Below are 17160 nucleotides of genomic sequence, written 5' to 3' on the forward strand. Positions count from 1 at the left end.
CTAGTAATACTGTTGGTTGTACCTGGTCATAGTAGGTTGGGTTTCAGTTGCTTGAATGGACAGTCGTTATTTATAAATCAGTTTAACAACTTTCACGTTACACAAATTGATAACCCTCTCAAAAATACCACTGTTACATCGACAGAATGGTTAAATGTCTCAGCCATCTACTACATTGGTGTAAGCAGTGGGATCATGTCAGTGGTCCTTCATGGTCTTTGAAGTGTGCCCTTACACACACACACATGCCTGCTGGGGGTCTTGCACGGGACAACGCATCAGTGGAAGCGTGTAACTTCCCAGGCTTGAGATACAAATCATTGTAGATCGAGCCCATTCCAACTACACTGAAGTTTTGGGCCAGTTTTCCAGACCTTGATTAAGCCTATACGCTTACGGCAGGGTTAAATACAAAGCCAATATTACGATGTTGGCCTAATAAAATTTACACAGGCAGACCAATTCTGATTTCTTCCTACCAATGGGTCAGCTCTGAAATGTGATTGGGCAAACGACAATAGAACAAGCCAGAAAACTGGAATCACCGAGGATTGATCAAGGACAGTGGATACTACCCCCCATGTCCTATGAACAATATTACAATCTATGGCACCACTGAATAAGGAAGACATGCAAAGTTCCCCTATACCAGCAAGGGCCTAAATTTGGCCCCAGGTGGTACCCACTACAGACAGATCACACATTTACTTAGCCAGACATTTAACTTGCCAAGGAAATGGTAATGTCACTGAAATTCACATTAGTGCTCACTAAAAAGCAAGGAGACAGTTTCACATGATTGAAGACAGACAAAATTGGAGATGCAATTTATTACAATGCTCATCTTGTTCAACCGGGATAATGTCATGTGCACGGGTAGAGGACATGGAGTGTTATGTGTCAAGCCCTCACTGACAGCAGCTTGTGTCGCACGTCTTGCCCTCCTTGCACACACAACCAGAGGCGCACTTGCTGCATCCAGTCGGGCAGCAGGAACAACAACCTGGAGGAATGATAGAAGAGATTAGTACTGATTAATGACCCTGACTGGTTTTCCAACAAGACCTGTGGCTGCTATACAACAGGCCTGAAGTCATTTTATCTGGGTTAAAAGTTCAGCTGAATGTTAGACATGCCACTAGTGGCAGCATCCAGAGTTTGACTGGATATTCAATTTTTTAAATTATTTGGGCATTGCACTAAATGCTTACAATGTAAGGAAAGATATGCAACTGTAATTTCAGGTGAAGGATTCCTTTAAAGCAGGTTTTCCAAACTTGGATCTTGGGCCCATGTTTAGATTATTGCCCAAGCGCTACACAGCTGATTCAAATATTCAAAGTTGATTATTTGAATCCGCTGTAGTGTTTGGGCGAAAAAAAAAAAATATCAAAGCGTGCACCCAAGGGGGGCCCCAGGACCGAGTTTGGGAACCCATGCTTTTAAGGGACACTAGGGTAGTCAATTTCGATCTTAAATCGCAATGGTGGGTTGCGCGTTGACACTGGGCGGATTTGATTATGCCGAGCACAGTTTATGGCTCTTGATGTGAACCGGCAAAGGCGGTGAGGGAGGAGCCGATTCGCAAATCGAACAGTCATTAATCTGCACCGCACCGAATTTGCAAACGAATTGTGTTCATAGGGAAGACAAGATAGAGATTACTATTGCACGTGAAGGCAATCCTACTCATTACTCCACGCGCATAATTACGTCACTTTGAGCCGACTTTGCCGTGGGCGTTCTCCGGGCACCTGGCTAACGAACGCAAATCTCTTTTTTTTTTCGAATCCTTGGTTTGGGATGACCAGTCTGTCGAAGACGTGGCTACCAATTGTTCACAACTAAACTGTAAAGTAAAAAAATAAAAAATAAAATGCAATCTGCACTTGTTATAGCCATTGACAAATTCGACATGTACCCATTGATTCGTTAAGTATCTAACTTAAATGCATAATGCTCTTGGTTTAACTGTCCTACGCATATTCCATCAGAACACAATATAAAATGCTTAAAATATTGGAGTATAACTACATATTGTTTAATGGATAGTCAGTCCTTACAACCCGTAGCGCAGTCAATGTGTACATTTCTCCAGCTCCATCAGTTATCCTCGCTTTCCTTCGACGGATTGCACTTGATCAAGTTTTATAGATCACACATTTAGCAGAAGTTACTGCGGGTGAAACAATTCTTGTTCCGAGCTTAAACGGATCAACACATACTTACTTTTCGTGGCACATCCGCAGTTTGTAGACTTGCAGAGTCCACCGCAACTGCAGCGTCCAGCTGTAAACAAAACACGTCAACTACTAAATTAATAAGGGTCACCTGCATTGCAAATCCATTGTACCCGTTCAGGTCAATTCGGAATTTAGAGATCAATTCCATTAGACAAACTTACTTTTTGAGCAATCACAAGGATCCATTTTCAGTTTGAATTATATCTTAGCTCAAACAATTCAACAAGGCTGACCTGACTCCGTTCCAGTTGCGCTTTGTCTGCTATTGATTTGAGATTTGGTTCAGCTGTTTTATATGATCGGAATTGATAGGGCAATGTGCAAAATAGAAACGTGCATTCCTGCTCCGCCTATTTCTCCCTATAATATAATTTGACTGTAAATTATGTCCTATAGATGAACTGCATACGTTGTTGTAAACACTAGATGGCGCCCATTTAAATGTAATCTCAAACATACAATATGTAGTATGTATCACAATATGGGTAATTCAACATTAGTGGCCTATAGCGTCAATTTATTTTACATTATACACAAACCATGGCTCATTTAAAGTTCCATTATGGAATATTGGCCGTTTCTTGAGACAAAAATGGTCCACTATTATGGACAGTAATATTGTCCAGAAATGACTTCTTCAGAAGGGGGTCCAACCTCCCCACACCCATGAGCAAAAGGTTATGTTGCACATCATGCATACAAACCTTACAGCCAACACTCGAGTAAAACTTCCATATTGTATCATCTTCAAGACAAAAACAGACAAAGTACAAATTCATTATTTTTTATTTTCTACCCGGTAACAGAGACAGGATTTGTGATTGGTTGGAAAACAAATTACATAAAAATAAAACATCATTTTATTTTTATTTAACGTTTTTGATTCATTTATATTTTAGCTTTTCTAGCCTGGGGCGCGTTCAGCAGGACTTAACGTTTTGATACGTTCGGATAGAAATAGGCTATGTAGAACAAGCGCCTCTGACATATAGAATACGAACCCATCAGCTCTATTCATGGCATTTCTATCTGCAACGTTCGACAACGTTTGGCAACTGAACGTGGCCTTGTATTGCCTCCAGCGACAGTGCATTAAGGAAAAACGTCCCTGATTGGTTCAAATAAAATAAAAACGTTTTACATTATCACAATATCTATATTGCCCTAGTCCTTGAAATAAAAGTTCTAAAGAAATAAGATTGATATCGATAGTTACAGTAGATTGTTGGTGATGTCTTAATGATTTTAGCAAATTAATGATCTGACCAACATTACAAGCAGAATGTTTACCCTGCTATGAACAGAGTAGGGTCGGGTGAAATTGGAAGTATCATTCAGAACAGCAATACAAAGACCTGCAATGATCCCCAAAACAATTTATCTTCAAGTTGAGGCATTGCTCTACCCTACTGCCTAAAGCATATAAGCAAAAGCTTGTTTCCAAAATGCATATTTTCAAAAAATTGCAGATGATCTACATTACAGCTCTGAATCATTGTCTTAAAGCCTTGCCAGAAAACAAGCCATTGACAATTCCGACAACTTGAAACAAACTGTTATTTGATCAGCAAAAAAGTTTTCCAACCCAAAATGTTCTCTAATATTACAGCTCTTTTAAAAACAATTGTATTACCTTTCCATGTAACATATTGTATATCAAGCATTCAATATCCTTATCTAACAGCAATTAACACTTCCTCTGGTCAATAGATCATAACATGTCATTAAAACCAACACTCCTTGGTCTCACAATATGATCAATTTTCTTTATAAACTACAAAGCCAAAAAACCTTGAGCCATGTACTCTTTAAAAAACATACTGCCGCCTATGCACCATGAATGCACTCAGCACTGTTGGGGGAGCATTGAATGTACAGTACTGATCCCGTCTTCAGTGAGATGACGCAATGGTGAGTGTTGTATGAAATGCACCACCTAGTGGAGAGGAGAGAGCACTAGAAGCAGATATGAGCTAGCTACTAAAATATGAGAAAGAACCCAGCACAGGAAATGAGCATTAATGCTGTCTGGCAAGTTGTTACACATCTTTAAATATAAAAGAGAAGAGAAAAACATGAGCTGAGTAAGGGGTGGGGGCCAGATGCAAAGTGGGGTGAGAATTGAGGTATGACATTCTTTGACTACTCAGAACCCAGAGGGAAACTGCTGAGCAAAATGGGAGACAGAATATGGAAGATGGGGGGGGGGGGGGGGGTGAGAACCAGAGAGATGAACATTGACCGTGTTTAAAGGATCGGGGCAAGGAGAACACATTTTAAGGAAAGGGGACGATAGAAAATGGCTAAGCAAAAGCCCCCAAAATGCTGTGTATTTCTTGGAGCCAGCAACTTATGCCAACATCCCACTCTGAACAAAGCGTTCGATACCGTTCAGACAAGAGAAGAGCAAGTGGGAATGACAAAGGGGGTAGAGCAGAGGGGTCAAACTCATTGAATGGAGGGCCAAATGTAACTAGGCAAGTCAGTTAAGAACAAATTCTTTACAATGACGCCCTACCCCGGCCAAACACTAACCCGGACGACACTGGGCCAATTGTGCACCGCCCTATGGGACTCCCACTCACGACTGGTTGTGATACAGCCTGGAATCAGACCAGGGACTGTAGTGACTCCTCTAGCACCGAGATGCAGTGCCTTAGACTGCGCCACTCGGGATCCCTGAAATTCATGACTATTTAGTGACCTTAATTCAACCACCAAGTGGTGGAGCAAAAACCCATGGAAACGCAACCCTTTGTGGAATGAGTTCGACATGTGGGTTAGAGGAATTTAATATATAAAACAAATATCAAAGTAATGGTGAGGTGAACATAATGAACAGTGTGATGGAATACTTTAAATAAATGGTTCTTTATTAATCATCGGCTTCCAAATAAACTAAAACTCAAGGATTCAAACCTTTTTTTATGCATCTACAAAAAAATAAAATAAAAAAAACAAACAGAAAAGCCAAACTATTTCACATCCATGATTGAGTTTTCAAATCATTGGTTTTTGGGAGAGAAAAAAAATAAACGTGTCCGCTTCTTGATCTTTGTGAATCCATAAACTAAAAGGGTCCATCTGCACATATCCACCTGTGCTCTCAGTGTGTGGTGTGTGCCGTTGTTACCATCTGACCATGCAGATTGACCCCATTCCATACACACCTCTCAAACAGGATGTACAAAAGCTTGTGTTGAGCATCAAAACAGTGCAGGGCCCTAACAAACAGTAAAGGCTCCTTTCCCCTCCTCTCCCCCCCAGGTGTGCATTTACATCACTGAAAAGAAGGACCAATTTCATCTACAAAGTGACAGGAGAACAGAGCAGGGGAAAGGAAGGACATACAAACAGAATACAATAAACCTCTCTTTCAGACACACGGACATACATACACTCAAACAGTTAAAAACAGTATCAGAGAAAAAGAGGACCGAACCCTAGGTACTGTCTGCTTTGTTGCTGTTTGGTGATGAGGGGAAAAGTAGGGAGGTAGAGAAAGAGTATGGGGGGGGGTCCAGTTGGTGTTATTTCTTGGCCTTTCCGCCTTTGGCGGAATTCCGTGGCGGGGTGACGGGGCGTCCAGATCCCATTCCTCCACCTCCACCATAAGAGTAGAGCTTCTTATCCGCTGGCTTGAGAATCTGAGGAACAGAGAGGCTTTCTTTAGACAGCTATAAATATACATATACTCCTACAGACTGAACACTGCAGCACGTAACAGGTAAGACAGGGGACTGGCAGAGCTTAAAAATCTAGACTGACGGACAGGAACAGCCAGACTGAAGGAGAGAGAAAAGGGGCAGAGAGAAAAGCAGAAGAGTACACACCTGAAAGGAACACATGAGGGTCTCATCCACACTCATCATGGCACCGGCATTATCAAACTCTCCACAGTAGTTAGGGGCAGAGAACAGAGTAACAAGCTGTCTCTTTGCAAAGAACTCGTAACCGTCTTCTACCACCTGAGGACAGGAATGAAAGAGGTAAGAACGCAATGAAAAATAAACAGGAAAAATACCAGGAGTGGATAACCAACAACTGCAGGGCCATCAGTACATTTCAAACAGAGGAGTTACCATCTTAAATGAACACAACCTCCATCGCCAGTAAAAACACAAAATGACTCGCTTTAAAGATGGAATCCGCATCGGGGGAAACAGCCACTGTTCACCCCAGCACCTTTGTTGTTGTTTGTGTTGTGAAACGGAGTCTTCGTCTTCGGCAGCATGGACCAAAAAAATTGCAGTACATATTCTTCTGTTCTATCGCGCGTGCAATGATGTCAGAGAGGAAAAATAGGGTTTGTTGTTTAGAACTTCAGTGTTGTTGTAATGTCCCAAACAGACGCGGCAGTGTCACCAATTAAGGATTCCAGCTTTAAAAAAAGTGCTTCAATATTTTATGTAGGTGCAATGACCTTTGATCATCTGATTTCCCTGATTAATAACAAAATCCCTCTATTCTTCCAAACCTACCATTGGTCTGAGTGTCCTGCAAAATACTCTCTTCCCAGCCCCTAACCCCCATCCAAAACTCTAAACCACTGAGCTAAGCCATTACCTGATGTGCCCTGCATATAAGGTCCATGTCGTGTTTGTGCAGAAATTTGGCCACCACGTCTGCCCCAAATGTGAAAGAGACCCCGCGGTCATTCTCGCCCCAGCCCAGGACATCTTTGTCTGGGTCGGCCCAAAGCAGGTCACACAGCAGGCCCTGGTCAGGCACATCTGTGGGTCGCATCACTCTGCGCACCTGCTCCATGGACTGGAGGTCTGGAGAGAGGCCTGGACAGAACATAGCACACAGAAACATTACATCACCATACAAATGAATGCTGACTGCCATGATACTGTCTTCTACCACCAAGAACAGGAAGATCTGAAATCACACCTTGATAACTACCACCTCTTATCACACGTATAGTGTATACACTCGAGTCATCTTCTACCACAAACACTTAAGGGGAGTGGTTAATCCAAACGATCATGAGGCCACCAAGTGCTTATTGATAAGGCCCACAGGGGAAAGACCCACACACACAGATCATGCAAGCATACACCACCCACCTCCATGGCAGCAGAAGATCTTCTCATCTACAATGGCAGCCACGGGTAAACAGTTGAAGCAGTCTGTGAACGTCTTCCACAGCTTGATGTTATACCGTCTCTTACCTAAAGAGGAGCAAGGGGCATTACTAAATGGTTAATACTCTGTGTGTGCTCCGGTCTCCTGTTGTTAAGCATGTGTTCCAGCTTCTCGTCTCGGCACTTACACTCGTCATAAAAGCCGTAGATACGGTTAATGGAGGCACACTCGTGGTTGCCGCGCAGCAAGAAGAAGTTCTCTGGGTATTTGACCTTGTAGGCCAGAAGCAAGCAGATGGTCTCCAGGGACTGCTTCCCTCGGTCCACGTAGTCCCCTAGAAACAGGTAGTTGCTCTCCGGGGGGAAGCCTCCGTACTCAAACAGCCGCAGCAGGTCGTAGTACTGACCATGGACGTCACCTGCAGGGGGCAGCACAGAGTCAGTCACTACCACACCCTCCCTGACTACATTAGATCTGTGTGTGTATACAGGCCGTTGGACAGAGATAGCAAAGGCAATTAGAGATTAGAATTCTACAGTAAATCAGACAGTCAGTCGTGTTATGAAACCTTGGAGCTTTCACTATCAGTTGTGTCAGAGAGGCGCAGCTGCTTTGCTACACTGACATTAATTACTATGAAACCAATTTCAGCCATCATAACTTATCCAATATGACTCACCGCAGATCTTGAGTGGTGCCTCAAGCTCGAGCAGGATTGGCTGGCTGAGGAAGATTTCGCGAGACTTGAGGCAAAGGCCACGGATCTCGTTCTCTGTCAGCTGAACGTTCTTGCCTGGCCGAGAGCCCTTAACTGGAGAGAGAAAGACAGAGCAAACAGAGTGAGGACTGACGTTGCGCTTATTGGAACAAACATGCTAGGCCAAGACCATGGAAACAACACATACGCAAATAGCACAGCCACACATCTAGCACACCAGAGCAGAGAAACCAATCAATATCACGGGCCCCGCTGACAGCACAACCCTGAGCATACTGCAGAGCCAAGGTGAATCTGCTCACACAGCATAAGCCAGGAGGATGAACTATTTGATGTGAGAATCTCAAGGTTACAGAGCGAGAAACCTAAATGAAAAGGGTGTTGTGGTCTTTGTTTCTGAGCACTCAAGACTAGGGGATGATGATGGCAGTGTTGAACTGAGGACCAGCAGAAGGTACAGGCCTGGCTATGTGTGAACAAATGTGTGCAGTGTGCACCCAGCCCCAGAAGCACGTATGAACACACCACCTGCCTGTCTGCTGATGTAACCAGGACAGAGAGGCTGCAACGGAAAAGGGCATATGCAGCGAATCTCACACTGTTCGACTCAAACAAGGATCAAATACACTGCCCTTCAAATCAAAGTAGGCCTAAATCACAATTAAATAAACATATCATTGATGGCCAACTTCAGAGCTCTCTGGTTACAAGTACACCGCATGCAGTCTGGTAGCATAGAGCCTGTTAACTGACAGCAAACGTTGCTAGGCCGCCTCTGACCACACGGCAGAGCTAAGCAGGCTAGTAGTAGCAGGCTAGTAGTAGCAGGCTGGTCTGAGATGTGGTCAGGTCACAAGGGACACATGCACAGTGCTGAGCATCTTCCTGAGGCAGGCTGTCCCCTAACTCTGCTCTGGATCTCAAGAATCTTACATGTTTGTTAAGTACAGTAGCTAGTTATGACATTCACACATATTCTAGCAGGAAAAGGAAAACCCACCCTGTGGCTGTGTAAGTGTTACATGTGTGTTACATGTTCATCAAGCAGAGCTGCAAATCCACAGTGTAACTGATATGAGTGTTCAATGATCAACACGGACAGGTGATCAGCTCTACTGGAGCCACAAATTGGGAAATGTTTAATGTTATCGCACCATTGTAGCCCTGGAGCAGCAAATACTCTTAAGTATGTTGGCATGATTTGCAGGGCAGCTTGAGGCTTTTGTGGTGCTGCAGGTCAAGTACAGGTTTAATATGATCAGCTGGATGAGGCTCCTACTTCAATCTCAATACTCCTTCCAAACTAGAACCTTCCCTATAGCTGCAAGGGATCACTACAACAGCACATCTATAGTCAAACAAATACAACAGTAGGACTGTATTATTCAGAAATCCTGTTTGCATGACAAGCTCCAGGCAAGGATATAACGGAGCATGTAGTAAGTGTATTCCAGTGACTCATGATGTACGGGGGACTTGTGCAAGAATGCGCATCAGGGTTGTTTGTGTCACATAATCAATTCCACCCCCTTTCCTGCACGTTCTGCTGTCTTCCCTAGGCGCAGGTGAAAAGTCCAATGCCAGCGCTCTATAAACCATCACAAGAGAACTAGGCAATGACAAACAAGCATCAACAGAAAACCTTCTAATATCAAACCATAGACACTTGTTGTGCTCCATCATGCACCTGGTACTGTAATTGCTGAAGATAAATGGGTTAGACACACTTAAGAGAGCAGAACAATAAAATAGCCTGAAACCCTTCAGTGACATTCTGCTTTACAAGCTGGGTGCAGACAGTGTTCTTTACAAAAACACACACCGGGGTTAATTGAACACTTCAGCTCAAACTGAACGCTGCTGACCTTGCCAAATACCAAACTAGAGAACATGCAGTTATCACACAACACAATGCCACAGATGTCTCAAGTTGAGGGAGAGTGCAATCGACTGCAGGAATGTCCACCAGAGCTGTTGCCAGAGAATGTCATGTTCATTTCTCTACCATAAGCCGCCTCCAACATTGTTTTAGAAAAATTGAGGCCAGTTGGACGTACTGACAACTGCATACCACGTTGTATAGGCGAGCATTTTGCTGATGCCAACGTTATGGTACGGGCTGGCAGATACGAACAACAAACATTTGCATTGTAATCGATGGCAATTTGAATGCACAGAGAAACCGTGACGAGCTCGTAAGTCTCATTGTCGTGTCATTCATCCGCCGACATCACCTCATGTTTCATAATAATGGACGGCCCCTTGTCGCAAGGATCTGTGCACAATTCCTGGAAGCTGAAAATGTCCCAGTTCTTCCACGACCTGCATACTCACCAGACATGTCACCCAACAAGCATGTTTGGGATGCTCTAGATCGACGTGTACGACAGCGTGTTCCAGTTCCCGCTAAAATCCAGCAACTTCACACAGCCATTGAAGAGTCGTGGGACAACATTCGGCTTGCAACCAGCAACCTTTCAGTTACTGGCCCAACGCTCTAACCACTGAGCTACCTGCCGCCCAACTATGTGAAGGAGATCTGTCACAAGATACTGACTGGTTTTCTGATCCATGCCCCTACCTTTTTTGTAAAGTATTTGTGACCAACAGATGCATGTGTATTCCTAATCATGTGAAATCCATAGATTAGGGCATAATGAATTTCCTTATTTGAGCTGTAACTGTCAAATCTTAGAAATTGTTACATGTTGCGTTAATATTTTTGTTCAGTGTAGTGCTTTCACAAAAATATATTCTGCCCTAATAAAATCACAGGCAGTGGGAGAGGGGCACACATATTTGTTCTGAAAATGGAGGATGGAAACGGACGAGGACTTCCAGGTAGGACCTCAGCAATAGATCTAAATGAGCAGTGTCATGTTAGGGCAGCAACACAGGCCTTGGCCCTAAAGAGTGAAATGTGGGTATAAATAGGGTAGCGCTGCTTGTCACTTTAAACCTGGATTAGGGTCGGCTAAGCCATGACAGAGCTTACTCTAAAGTTAGCCACATGGCCAATAGCAACAGTGAGCCTAGAGAAGGGGCGTGGGGGATGGGGTCAGACAAAGGGATTTCTGCTTTGCTGGTCACGGGATAGAAAATAAAGTTGGACAAGCACAATAGGAAAGCCGTTGGGAATCAACAGTTGGCTGCTGGCTTCAGATTCCCCTCCTGATATGTCCATGGCTGATATGGACATCCTCATAGATAGTGACAGGAGGTGGTAGTAGCGGCCTGGACTGACCGTTCAGATGTACAGGTCAGGAGGCTGATGGTTAATCCCATTGAAACTAGTCACACCGTCACCACATTTAACTGGTTTGCAAACATTGTCACCAGGCTGGCCCATGTGTTACGGTGTACATGGTGCAGCTAAAGGTTGATGGTGGCCAGTCACCATTCTCTGTCAAAAGAGAGATTAAGCAACCAGAAGGCAGTTACCTTGGCTTGTCTCTACATCATAGAAATACATCAGGATTGGATGGACAAAAAGACACAGGCGATGGTTTATGGACTGGCCAAGACCTCAAAGCTAATTTAGAAAATGCCATACATGACGTTAGGCTAAATACGACAACTCTCACAGAGGCAAACACTCTGCCTTGTAATGAGTTGCCACACCGCTAGATTAAAAAAAAGTCTGCTATATACTGCCAGTACAGCAGTTTTTAAAAATTATTTTACTGAACTTGTCAGACAACCTTATCATGGACAGAGTAGAACATGGTTTCCACAACACTTCCACCCATCAAGAGCCACAGTCAAAGTCAGAAGGGGGCTAGGGCTGAGCGATATATCTCATTCATTTCAATGTGCATTTTAAAGCGAAATTCTAAACACATGCATCTCAAGAATAACGTTCTCTCGTTTTTATGAGCTTTTATGCCCGCTTGTATTTTTACTCCAGTGCTGTGTGCACCTTCCCATTCACACACACCAGGCCCCTCCCCATAACAACAAAGTTGATAGATTACTTCTTTCTCCATGACAAGCCGTTTCAACTGGCTATTTGCATTTGAGGTTTGGTACAACAGAATCATTCATATGGACACCAATTTTTTTATTCAACTTTATTTAACCAGGTAAGCTAGTTGAGAACAAGTTCTCATTTACAACTGCGACCTGGCCAAGATAGAGCATTTGCCTCCATGCAAAAACACCTCAGTCGACGAGCGAAAAATATAAAAACACCACCTGCTGGAGAAGACAGATTTTGGGCCCAGCTATCACTCTCGTTTCACCTCTTCCTCTCTGGTGTGACTCACAAATTTCAGTTAATTACTATAGCTCCTGCCTAGGGCCAATCAGTGTCATCATTCACCCAAGTTTCAACAAACTCAGGCAAGTGCTGTCTGAGATGGCGTTTTTACTAACGTACGAACAGAGACCGATCCACAGTCCCCATACCTGATTTCATTGTGGGAAACAACAAAGTGGACAGGCTAGTATGTTGTTCAAACAGTTGGAGACAGACAACATGGTAGAGCCAAAGATTTTTTATAACTAACCCAAGATAGAAACGCCAGGCTGTGGTCTATCGGGAACAAATGAGTCATAGTGGGCAGAACAAGCAAGGAGTGGGCAGAGCCAAGCAAGAGCTAGAGAGGTCCTATTGGCGCGTTCTAGCATGTATCTGCATATTTCCGTTAAGGAACAACTACTCTGAAGTGTGTGTGCAATAATTCAATTTGCCTTTGCACTCCTTCTAAACAAAATTGTAATTGTTTTACTTTGACAAAGGGTAAAATCTCCCAAACTTAGTCCACTCTTCATAATGGATTCTAGCTTTGAGAACAGAAAACTGTGTTGAGGTCATATGTTTCATCAAGGAGAAAATGATCACGATGTCTGCAAAAATACATCTCGTTCCATCTTGTCTCACTGCCGGACACTGGGCGCTCTCTCATCACCATATTAGGTAGCTTCATCGGATGCTTCACACATACACATCGGATGAAATGTCTGGATTATTGTTCCATCTGTGGTGGAGCCCTACAACATGATGCACCGCTATTACCATGATGTAGAGGAGCGATAACACTGAGAAAACAGACATGGGAAAATGTCTAGGTTAACTGCAGTACCATTACAGTCAATAATTGTCAAAAAATAAATAAGTGATAGCCTATAAATTGCTACAGTAATAATCTGTATACATCAAGATCAATAGATTTCAAAAAGGGAAGAACAAAACAGCAGATGCAGGGTTTTGAACACCTGACGTGACTTTTAAACCAGTTAGACCAGACTTGGAGAGAGACATTTTTTTAATCTAACTAGACAAGTTCCAAAAGCAGCAGAATGCCCCACTTCCTGTTTTCTGAACTGTTCCCAGGCCAGCAGAAGCTCATGTCTGGCTCAGCCACTGTGCTCATTACAGCAGAAGGCCCCTGCAGATTTAGTAGCTGAGGGGTTTATGATGGTCTGACAGCCTCAGGTCTCCCATTACGCAACATTTATCATACAGATCATAAGATTGAGACTTGGGGGCAGAAGCATATCTGTTACTATAGAAGCCATCATAAATCTAAGGAGTGGCCAGGACTGAGGGCAAACCTGTGTGGTATAGACAGCTTCTCCCGTGCACCAAACACTAACACCTACAGTGGGGCAAAAAAAGTATTTAGTCAGCAAGCAATCCCACTTAAAAAGATGAGGCCTGTAATGTTCATCATAGGTACACTTCAACAATGACAGAGAAAATGAGGGAAAAAAATCCAGAAAATCACATTGTAGGATTTTAATGAATTTATTTGCAAATTATGGTGGAAAATAAGTATTTGGTCAATAACAAAAGTTTCTCAAAACTTTGTTATATACTCTTTGTTGGCAATGACAAAGGTCAAACATTTTCTGTAAGTCTTCACAAGGTTTTCACACACTGTTGCTGGTATTTTGGCCCATTCCTCCATGCAGATCTCCTCTAGAGCAGTGATGTTTTGGGGCTGTTGCTGGGCAACACGGACTTTCAACTCCCTCCAAAGATTTTCTATGGGGTTGAGATCTGGAGTCTGGCTAGGCCACTCCAGGACCTTGAAATGCTTCTTACGAAGCCACTCCGTTGCCCGGGCGGTGTGTTTGGGATCATTGTTATGCTGAAAGACCCAGCCACGTTTCATCTTCAATGCTCTTGCTGATGGAAGGAGGTTTTCACTCAAAATCTCATGATACATGGCCCCATTCATACTTTCCTTTACACGGATCAGTCGTCCTGGTCCCTTTGCAGAAAAACAGCCCCAAAGCATGTTTCCACCCCCATGCTTCACAGTAGGTATGGTGTTCTTTGGATGCAACTCAGCATTCTTTGTCCTCCAAACACAACGAGTTGAGTTTTTACCAAAAAGTTATATTTTGGTTTCATCTGACCATATGACATTCTCCCCATCTTCTTCTGGATCATCCAAATGCTCTCTAGCAAGATTCAGACAGGCCTGGACATGTACTGGTTTAAGCAGGGGGACACGTCTGGCACTGCAGGATTTGAGTCCCTGGCGGCGTAGTGTGTTACTGATGGTAGGCTTTGTTACTTTGGTCCCAGTTCTCTGCAGGTCATTCACTAGGTACCCCCGTGTGGTTCTGGGATTTTTGCTCACCGTTCTTGTGATCATTTTGACCCCACGGGGTGAGATCTTGCGTGGAGCCCCAGATCGAGGGGGATTATCAGTGGTCTTGTATGTCTTCCATTTCCTAATAATTGCACCCACAGTTGATTTCTTCAAACCAAGCTACTTACCCATTGCAGATTCAGTCTTCCCAGCCTGGTGCAGGTCTACAATTGTTTCTGGTGTCCTTTGACAGTTTGGAGTGTGACTGCTTGAGGTTGGACAGGTGTCTTTTATACTGATAAGTTCAAACAGGTGCCATTAATACAGGTAACGAGTGGAGGACAGAGGAGCCTCTTAAAGAAGAAGTTACAGGTCTGTGAGAGCCAGAAATCTTGCTTGTTTGTAGGTGACCAAATACTTATTTTCCACCATAATTTGCAAATAAATTCATTAAAAATCCTACAATTTTCCCTCATTTTGTCTGTCATAGTTGAAGTGTACCATGATGAAAATTACAGGCCTCTCATCTTTTTAAGTGGGAGAACTTGCACAATTGGTGGCTGACTAAATACTTTTTTGCCCCACTGTACATATTATTCAACAGTCATTAACCTCCACAATACTCCAAGAGTGGTGTGGTGGTCACAATCAGAAACACAGTTAGCGTAATCGTTTTAATCCATCCATAAGCTGCCCACAACAAAAGACGTGTTCAGAGTAAAAACCCAAGAGAAAGCGAGACATTAGGCCTGCTACTTGCAAACAACACTGTCCCTCTCATTCCCCAAGACAGCCCATATTTCAGCCCAATGAAAAACAAACCAAAACAAACCAGGGCACTGATGTTTCCTGTCCATGGAATTTGGAGTATCACAGTAGTACGTTATCATGGTGGAAACAATTGCACCAAATGAAAGCCAGTGTGACCCATTGGTGCCCTTCACTCTGTGTAACCAACCACTAATGATATGGCTAAACCCACTGTAGCTTGCATTTAAACAATAAGAGCAAGTTATTACTTCAGCCAGCACGCTTTCAGCACATGATAATTGCATCCGCAGCCCTGAAAAACATGCTTAAGTATGCTTCTCCCTCATCCAGGCATGAATTGCAATGGGCCTGCTCCTACATGCAGCATCCTCCATTCAGGCTGCAAATGCATCATTTTCCTCCTTAACTAGCTTTAATGGGCATTAAAAAAAACTGAAAATATGCATACTTTCTTTATGAAACGATTTGTCTTTTCGGTCAATTTTGGATATTGCACATTCTTGGTTGAACATGGTGTGCAACATATTATATCGTCCAAAAATATAAACGATTGTGTTTCAAAAATAAAGTAAGCATACTTCCCTTGAATGGGGATGTTTTATGTACAAGCCGATCCATAGGGGGACACTAGTGTAATACCGGGAATGCACATCCAACCTAGACGATAGTACATGGGCGCTAGATCTGTACTATCGTCTGCCTAGGCTACATAGCTAGCTAAATACTGGCAAACAAAAAAACGACATTATGGAAAGATTGGCTGCAGGAAACAGTAATAAATGGTAAACAAAACCTACTAACAGACGTTACTGGCTAGCTTTGCATTCATTTTTATAACAGCATACACTTGACAGAACACGGAACATATTTCACGTTACAGTAGCTAGCTAGAATTAGTTAGCTAACAGTATCATCGTAAAATAGCGGTGTTTGTCATCTTAATAATGATTTGCCATTAATACTAATAATACAACAAAATGGGCACTTCAGGACGAGTGATAACGATTGAAGCAGCAAGCCAGCAATCTCTCATTTGCCCTACTAGTTCGTAGACCTAGGTAACGTTATCTCGCGCTCTAACCCGGACACATCGTTTTCAAAGAGAACAGCTAACTTGACGTTAAGACTGCTAACTACGCTAACATACACCAGACATCGTTAGAATTCCGACGCTTCTTTGAAAATACAAAAATCCAAATAGCAAATGATTCGTAATTAATCAAATTAAGTGGCTTGATTCCTAGTTAAGTGCAAATCCTCACCTTCCAGAAGACGCTGTATTATGGAGTCGATGTTTAATTTGTCCGGCTCCGCCATTTTACTTATTTTTTTGTCGTGGTTCAGGCAGTCAAGACCTTCGTTTCGTGTTGCTTCTTTGATGAGACAAAAAACAAGTACCGATCAAGTTAAACAAACAACTAGGCAGCTTATATTTCAGCTTATATTTTGTTATGTCAAATTGAGGGGAAAAAAATGTAATTTGGCTTTACTTTCTCTTCCGTGTTGTAGCTAGCTGGCTAAATGGGCTAGCTAGTTAGTTCAAGCTAGCTAGCCGATGTTAGTTAGCTAACAAACCAAGCTACCCGCTTTAGTTATAGCTAGCCAATAATGAATGATGCAAATACGAAATGTTAACATATAATCAACCTTTGATTTGACAATAGTCTTCCCGTGTAGAAGACAGGGCCCTTTCAGGTCTGTTTAGTGTCTTTTTGTCTTCGTATTTCAGATTCCCCCTTTCTCTTCCCCCACTGAACTTAAAAAGGGCCGTGTTGTTCAGGGGAAGCGAGAA

At 43.0% G+C, this 17160-nt stretch overlaps 1 protein-coding gene and 1 long non-coding RNA gene across 3 annotated transcripts; both read right to left on the minus strand.

Annotated features, from left to right (window-relative positions):
* Nucleotides 1–946: 946 nt before the first annotated feature.
* On the minus strand, nt 947–2596 carry LOC109878673 (uncharacterized). Its single transcript, XR_004210452.1, has 3 exons — nt 2477–2596; nt 2230–2289; nt 947–1003 (listed from the first exon to the last, which is right to left on the minus strand). It is a non-coding gene; the product is annotated as an uncharacterized LOC109878673 (long non-coding RNA).
* Nucleotides 2597–3011: 415 nt separating this feature from the next.
* On the minus strand, nt 3012–17160 carry LOC116374489 (serine/threonine-protein phosphatase alpha-2 isoform-like). Of its 2 annotated transcripts, none has more exons than XM_031827915.1 (8): nt 17016–17160; nt 16631–16741; nt 8014–8145; nt 7522–7752; nt 7316–7420; nt 6810–7033; nt 6077–6211; nt 3012–5890 (listed from the first exon to the last, which is right to left on the minus strand). In XM_031827915.1, the coding sequence occupies exons 2-8, from the start codon at nt 16683–16685 to the stop codon at nt 5774–5776; spliced, it is 999 nt and encodes a 332-aa protein (XP_031683775.1). In that variant the 5' UTR covers nt 16686–16741; nt 17016–17160; the 3' UTR covers nt 3012–5773. The 2 variants fall into 2 exon arrangements, with proteins under 2 accessions (XP_031683775.1, XP_031683776.1); XM_031827916.1 differs by having other exon boundaries at nt 16631–16738; nt 17016–17156.

The sequence above is a fragment of the Oncorhynchus kisutch genome, linkage group LG6 (genome assembly GCF_002021735.2).
Source record: "Oncorhynchus kisutch isolate 150728-3 linkage group LG6, Okis_V2, whole genome shotgun sequence".
Classification (NCBI taxonomy): Eukaryota; Metazoa; Chordata; class Actinopteri; order Salmoniformes; family Salmonidae; genus Oncorhynchus; species Oncorhynchus kisutch.